Source organism: Cebus imitator, unplaced genomic scaffold (genome assembly GCF_001604975.1).
Source record: "Cebus imitator isolate Cc_AM_T3 unplaced genomic scaffold, Cebus_imitator-1.0 Scaffold744, whole genome shotgun sequence".
NCBI classification, from domain to species: domain Eukaryota; kingdom Metazoa; phylum Chordata; class Mammalia; order Primates; family Cebidae; genus Cebus; species Cebus imitator.
The window spans coordinates 273,239-281,174 of record NW_016108059.1 but is presented as its reverse complement, the minus strand read 5'-3'; the positions used below and the strand labels follow the sequence as shown (position 1 = coordinate 281,174).

The 7,936-nt window shown below is 33.6% G+C and overlaps 2 protein-coding genes across 9 annotated transcripts in view; one reads left to right on the top strand and one right to left on the bottom strand.

Moving 5' to 3' along the window:
* Positions 1 to 7,936, top strand: part of CSNK1G3 (casein kinase 1 gamma 3) — a 105,226-nt gene that overhangs the window by 12,885 nt on the left and 84,405 nt on the right. The window lies entirely within an intron of this gene.
* Positions 71 to 7,936, bottom strand: part of LOC108296837 (methionine aminopeptidase 2-like) — a 13,110-nt gene continuing 5,244 nt past the window's right edge. The window contains 2 exon segments of the mRNA XM_037735188.1: positions 71 to 1,402; positions 1,404 to 1,673. Of these exon segments, the coding sequence (XP_037591116.1) occupies positions 202 to 1,402; positions 1,404 to 1,673 (1,471 nt within the window). The 3' untranslated portion in view covers positions 71 to 201.

Sequence of the window (7,936 nt, the reverse complement as noted above, 5' to 3'; positions counted from 1 at the left end):
ATTTAAAAGTCCTGAAAGCTTTTTCCTTGGTTAATTACATTAGACGGTTTGCCTTTGATCAAATTCCTTCTTTTTTTTAAACATGGATAAAAGTATTACATGGGTCCACTGTTAAAACAGATATGTTGGAAATTAATTCTGGTATAATGTTTTCCAACAAAGCTTAGAAAATAAAGGTGTTGAGGTGGCTTTGGACTAAGTTTAACAGTCATCTCCTCTGCTGACAACTTCTTTGCATGTTGAACGCAACAGTATGGTATGTTCAAATTGAGCTGTATACGATCCTTTAATGTCACATAATGGTGGATATGGATCTACAATGCCCAAGTCACACAGATTCTTCAGAGCCATCAAGTACTTGCTTTCTCCCAAGCGATCCAGCCATGTGCGGCAGAAGGCAAGGGTGCCAAAGTTTTCATTGATGACATTTAACAAGTGTTTTGTTCTTGGAAGCCTTATTGGCGCATGTCCAACATCAAAATTTTTCATGTAATGTGAACATTCCATATCATTATGAACAACACCTTTTCCTGTACTACCAAAGGTTGCAATTGCATATACTTCCCCTTCCTCCATTCTTGTTGCCTCCCCTCCTTTCACAATCGGCACGGTTTTCCCAGCGTGTATTCTATATTGCCCAATTGAATGTCCATTTAGATTACGGATTGGTTTCACTTGATATGTCTTCCCATCTATTTCAACTTCGTAGGACTCCATAACTTCTTGGATGGCCTCACCAATATCACATAGACGAACATCATTTCCAGCACACTTTATTCCAGTGTTAGTAGCATCTTTTACAGCTTTTAATAATACATCATATTTGGGATTAAAAGTGATGGTAAAAGCACAGTCAATAATCCTACCACTTATATGTGTTCCAAAGTCTATTTTACAGATGTCATCATACTGTAATACTGTTGTGTCACCGGCATTGGGAGTATAATGGGCAGCACAATTATTGAGAGAACATCCAGTAGGAAATGCCAGGCCTGCATTTAATCCATTCTCTTTTATTAGCTTGTATGAACAGTCTTCCAACTCTTCACAGATTTCTATCATTGTCATCCCAGGCTTAATCCAGCTCATCACGTATTTTCTAGCTTGTCGATGTGCTTCTGCAGCTTCTCGAAAATCATTCCAAATCTCTTCACTGGCCTGATCTAATGCTTTCTTTTCTTCACTGGTAGTTCTCCAAGCAGCTGTTCGCCCATCTTGTGTGGGTGGGTATTCGCATTCTTGTCCTTTGGGAAATACACCATTAGGATACAGGTCACATATTGGAACTGAGGGAGGGTCTGTTTGAACTTTTGTTCCTTTCTTCTTCTTCTTCTTTTTCGTCGTCTTTCCAGTTGCTTCATATCCATCACCATCTCCATCTTCATCATCTTCATCTCTTTCTATCCTCCAATGCTTGTCTTTCCAACTGTCTTGCTATTTCATCCACTGAGGCTCCTGATTCTTTATCAGGTTCCTATTGCCCTGCTGCACCAGCCCCTTTGCTCTTCTTTTTCTTCCGTCTTTTTTTCTTGGCTGCTTCCTCAGCTGTAGAGGCAGCTCCCTCTTCCCTGTCGTCTGGATCCAGGTCACCATTCAGGTGGCTCCCGGAGGCCGGTGCCTCCTCCACACCCTCTATGTTGCCCGACAGAGCACGAGGGAATGAGACCAGCTTCCTTTTTTAATAATAGAAAGAAGCGGGGTGTGGTTGCAATGCCTCTGTTTTAGTTTCCTTAAACTTCCTTAATTTGTTTTTAAGACTTCATGGCAAATATATTTATATCTGCCTTGGCTTATTGTTGTTATTTGCCTCCAGTTCCTATTCCCATACTTTGATTCTTCTCGTTTCTTTTCCTCTTCTTCCTCCTCCCCCACTTTGAGTTATTAATTTATTTATAATTAACAATCAGTTATACTGTTAAGTCTGTTCCATGACAAGAGTTGACACTGTTAACGTCATAGTTACCCAAACATCAGTACCCTTACATGAACCTTTTAAATTTGTGGGCTGTGCATGTACTAGGCTATGTATAAGTAGTTCTGTATTTTTATATGTTAGAAAATTATCACTGAAGTTGAGAAGAATGAATGTAACTTTTGTTATGAGAATCATGTGTGATATAGCCACTGACTTTTCTGAATGTACTTTCTCATTTAGTTAGCATTATAGGTAATGACCTGATAGATAAATTAGAAAATTGAAGCACACCCTTTTACCAAAGTATATTTTATTTTAGTTTTTTTTTCTTTTAATGACAAACTTTACAAAGTAGTACTGTTTTCTCTGTGTTTTCTAAACATATTCAAATCTTTCCTTGTTGATTTAGGGCTCTCATTCTGAACCTCAGGTATAAAGTGCTGTTATGCAGAAATGTCTGCAAATCTGTTGACGAGGATAAGGTTGTTTGTCTTCCTTGTTCTCAGTCATAATTTTTCTAGTCATTTCAGTTTTTCTCTTTTAATTTGCATTCTATTATCAATTTATTAGAATTATTTAAAAATAAAAGTAACTGTCTCTTAAGTGGGGAGCTCTTGTTTAATGAAGAGAATATGTGTTTTGTGACCTCCTTTAGTGAATTTCTTTTTCTTCTGGCTCATAGCTTTGTTTTGAAGAGTTGAAATAACTGTGTACATGACCTTTGATTTGTGGAGTGTTATTTTACCTGTAGTATCTCTTAGATCTATAAATTGCCTGTCTGCGCATAACCTTTTCTTCCTCCTTTATTTGAAAAAGTGATGATCATATTAATTAACATTCCTTAGTTTCTAAAAGGTTGTTCAGTCATTCCATTCATTTGTTCACTATTTAAGAAACTTTTAATAGATGTTGACTGCTGTGTGTTACAATAGATAACAAGGAGACAGAATTGAATGGAATGACTCTTCCTTGAGGACATAAGATTAACAAATGGAGTATCTTACTGTTAAAGAGTGAAAACATTGTCCCATATCTTTCCTCCAAATTGGTAGTGAGATGTAGAGGTTTGATCAGATTCAGTTTCAATTATTTTTATTGCCATTGGGAAGATCAAAGTTTATGCAGCCTATTTATTACTTTTTTCCTGGTGATTTCACTGTTTAAAATGGCCCCCAAGCTTAGGGCTGATGTGCTGCCTAGTGGTCCTAAGCGCAAGAAAGGTGTGATAAGGCTTATGGAAAAAATTCATGTGTTAGATAAGCTGAGTTCAGGCATGAGTATAATGCTGTTGGCTATTAGTGCAATGTTAATGAATCAGAGATATATATTAAGTGTCTCGAAAGAGAAACATACATAAAGCAAAGCTATGTTTCGATTGGTTGGCGAAAATCTTATGACCAGAGGCTGGCAGGAACATAACTCTGTATTTTTCCTGGGAGCAGTGGTTCAGTATTTGCGGTAACTTTATAAAACATAACTGCTGATAAATCAACTGTTTTTTGATTTTCCTGAGATAAAAAAGAACATTCTTTTAAATCAGTATTAAAAGTGTACTACAGAAAGTTGTGGGTAATGGAAGTAGATAGATCATCAAGAGTCTTTGTGAGATCTTTTTGGGGGCAAGTTCATTACTGTACTTCTAGCACCTGGACCTTTTTCTGGTACATGGTAAATAGTAAATATTTATTTAATGAAAATAAGCATTCCAAAAATTCTTTGTTGGCTTGCACTTTAAATTTTGTAGCATTGTTACGATTAGGGTTTGCAGTGTAGATAGTGAGATGACCTGCTTACAGAGGTTGCCATGGTAAATATTTCAGTAATATAAATTTAACCTGACCTCTGCTTGATTTTTGATTCCTGTCATTCTTAAAGATGAAGGTGCTCTTTGCTTCTCTGTGTTTATGTATAATAAATGCTTAGGAGGGTGTGCATTTTCAAATTAAATATTTCTGCTGGGTACAGTGGCTCATGCTTATATCAGCACTTCAGGAGACTGAGGAAGGCAGATTGCATGAACTCAGAAGTTTGAGACCAGCCTGGGCAACATGGGAAAACCTTGTCTCTACAAAAAAATACAAAAATTAGTGTAATGGCATGCATCTATAGGCCCACCTATTTTGAGACATGCTCATGCCATTGCACTCCAGCCTGGTGACAAAGCGAGACCCTGTCTCAAAAAAATAAAATCATAGATAAAATATTTCCTCCCCTTCCAAGTATTGAGACACATGGGCTATGACAAAGGGTATTAGAAATGGGAATGTATATTCACTTGTGAAATTGAGCATAGAAGGCATAAAAAACATTTTGAGGACCTGTGAAATAGTCATGTTGTAGTTACTGGAGAACAGTGAGATCTGAATAATTAGAATATTAATTTAATTAGACTTCCAGTAATATTTATATGTAGGAAATTTAGACTTTAATACGGTTTCCCATTTAATAATTGACTTAATTATAACTGATTATAATATAGTATGTTTTGATGATACTCCTATGCCACAATACAGTAGCTTTTAAACTGTAGAAATACTTGTTGATTACTGACCCAGTGATACATGTACATACATTCATTTAAAGCCTACACATCTTGTTAAACATGACTTACCCTTATTACATATGCGCATTCCATTTTCTGTCCTGTTTGGTACTATTTTATTTAAAAAACTGTTGTCTGAGACTCATTAAATTGATTAAATGGGCCACTAATGGGCCCTGATCCACAGTTTGGAGAACATTGTTCAAACAAAACATGGTTATAATTTTTAAAAGATAGAAATTCCTGGGTCTTAATAGGAACGTACAAAGACATCCCTGAAATCAAGTTTCAAAAATATAAAGTGTTGTAGATGATAGTTTCTAAATCTTTCTGGGATAAAAAAAAATTTCTGTAGTATGTAATTATAGAAATTGATCTCCGTTTTTGACATTACAGTTAATGATTTAGCTTTTAAAAATAAGTGTTTATTCTTTTCTTAGACAGCCACAGTTGAGCTAATGCCAGAAAACCAGTAACTGGGACACTTGCTGCTAATAGAAGCATGTGATGTAATGGCTAGCCATCACATCACAAATATCCTTACTGATTTAAATTTTGGAGAAGACTGAAGACATGATTGTAATATAATTTTTATAGAGACTGAATAAAGCATTTGAAACACTGATGAGTTGTTTCATATACTAAATTAGGAGTTTTTCATTTGAGGTAACAAGGCAGTGGGAAATCAGTGCTGTAATAAGTAACATTTGACTATAGAATTTGATTTTTAAATTTCCAGTTATTATAAATTTATATATGTAAACAATATTGAATAACAGGCTAAAAATGAAAAGAATACCTATAGGAACTTCAGTGCTTAATATTGGTACAGTCTTAGACTACTTTCTCGGTTTTATCTAGTTTGCAGTCTTAAGGAGGTCAGTTGGCTCTGTCAAGTCCTAAATTATTGGGCCATGTGGATGAGAGAATCTGATTTTCTGTTCTATGTTTTGAAGATTTATCAGTGGTCACCAAACCAGAAATATGCTAGTGGCCTACGTTTCTATTCATATAATCAACTATGTCTAATGTTTTCTGTATTTAGCAGCTCATTTTTGTCTTTATTAGTAGATATTACTTTATCAAAATTGTAATTGCGAAAGCAAGTACTTTTTTTTACATTTGTTCATTTATTCTCAAAGATAATTTTTAAAAGCATTCGTTTGAGGAATTCTGCACTTTTTAATGTAGATATTTAAATAAGTTAGTAAACTGAGAATAATTACAGACTGAAATAGAAGTTGTAAATATTTTATTACCATTTATTCACACGTGGTTTCATGCTGCATTAACTAAATGTATGTCTGTTATTTTTAGTAGTAGATGGATTAAGGCTTCAGTTAAAGAGGCAATATCTCTTGTAAAAATTAAAATATAAAGCAGTATAAGTAATTATTTGTGTTACAAAAAATTGTAAGCAGGGCATATTTCTGTGAATCTTCTCTCAGTAGTTTTTATTTTAATGGATGCCTAATTTTTAAGTTTTCAAGATGCATTTTTCCATTCTCTTCCTTGTTATTTTTGAATCTATAGCTTCCATGAGGGAAATTTTCAGTTTCTATCATTGACTGCCTCTGCAGGTATAATATGATACTAAGATTATTGGTAGGACTTTTTAGCAACTGGTGTAATTTTAATGTACACTCTGAATTTTGTAGCCAATTCTATTTCTAATCAATTTTTGTTTTTGCCTGACCACCAGAAAGGGCAAAAATAAATTTGCTTTGAATGGGTACTGAAACTTATGGTATATTAGTATCACATAGTTTCATTTCTAAGATTATTTTACTTCTCTCCTGATTTCTTTATGTAAATCTTTTCTTCATCCTTTTTGTAGGGCCTGTATTACAAACTGCCCTAAATAATTTTTTATGACAAGGTTGGCTTTTAAATAAAGTACAGCTATTACTTAAATTTTTAGGATAGATTGCTTATAAGACTATATAAAGGAATTCAGGGAGAAAATAACAGTATGCTGTTCAGTGGTTCTTAACTTTTTTTTAGGCTCACATAATCTTTTGATATCAAACCTGTTTAAAGCTATGGATTTTCTCTTTAGAAAATTCTCGGGAATTCTATGGATTTCAGGTTAAAGAACTCCACAACTGTGTACACTGTTATTGATGGAGTCTGTTTTCATTAAAAGCAAGCAAACAAAAGCAAAAACTGATTTGTAGAGGCACTTTATACTGTTAAATTTTTTGAAATACTCTTTTTGAATTTGACAGTGTTTTTTACTTATCTTTAGGATGCAAGTTACTCATTTGTTGATAGTAGAATTAATGGGTCTATTAAATTAATGCTGGTATATAGAAAATAAACATAAGCAATAGTCTCTTGCCCGTTATTTCTAGTCTTTGGATTTTTCAGTAGCTAGAACCACTTTTAGTTATTTCAGTTTTAAAATGCTTCAGGTGGTTACTTTTATGAATTCTAAATAATAAGCATACACTTTTCTCTTTGATATTGTGTCAAATTTTTTTATTATCTTTTAATTCTCCATTAAGAATGAAATTTTAGCTCACATACTCCTACTTTCCCTTCTGTCTTTAAGTGTTTTTGGTAGTTACTAAGTTTACTTCATCTATGACTTACCGTTGATGCTTCAAACAATGTTCCTACATCTCTATTTCTTGTTCTAGTGAACATTTAGGTTATCCCTTAACTCTGTACTTTGCAAGATGCAGATACTCTTGCTCCATCCTTCCTTTTACCTTACCTATTCCCCATTAACAGCTGAGCTTCTGTCAGTCTCAATTGTAGTGTTATTTTAACACTATCAAGGTTGGCTAAATTTATATTCTTTTATATGACTTTTATCTTGATTTTTTTTTTTTTTTTGCTAAGATTGAGTTTAAAAGTTGAAAATCAGTTATCTATGCTTACAGTATTATGACTAGTTTTTGAACCAAATAATATAATGGAGTTATTTTTCTTTCCTTAACATTTTGTGGCCCCTTTTTGCTCCAGCTCAGGAAAATTTCTTTGATTATTTCATTTTCTTAATTTTCTCTGTCCTCTGTATTAATTTTTATTATTAGTTGGAAATTGGAGGTATTGGATTGTCTTTTTTTTCCTTTATTTTATATGTCTTTATATTTTTGTTTTAAATGTTAGGATTATTTCCCCACTTAGTTATTGCTTATTACTTTTAATGCCAATTTAAAAATTATATTTATATGTAATTTTACTTCTCAAAAGCCTGTGGGGCTAATTGTTTTTAATTTTTGCTGCTGTTTTTAAAGCTGTCTTCTGTTCTTCAAATGATCTGCTTCCCCCAGAGGTTTTTTTCCTTTTCTTAAATTTGTATTTTTTTTTTTTCTTTTGGGAAGAGGGTGTTTTTCTTTCGTATTGTTTACTTTCCTGATGTATCTAGTAGTACTTGATTGTCAGTTTATATTTCTGATTGAGGGATTAGGCTAATATTTTTGGGCAAATGGTTTACATTTCTTTTGCTGTTCTGCTTGCTCTGCTGTTTT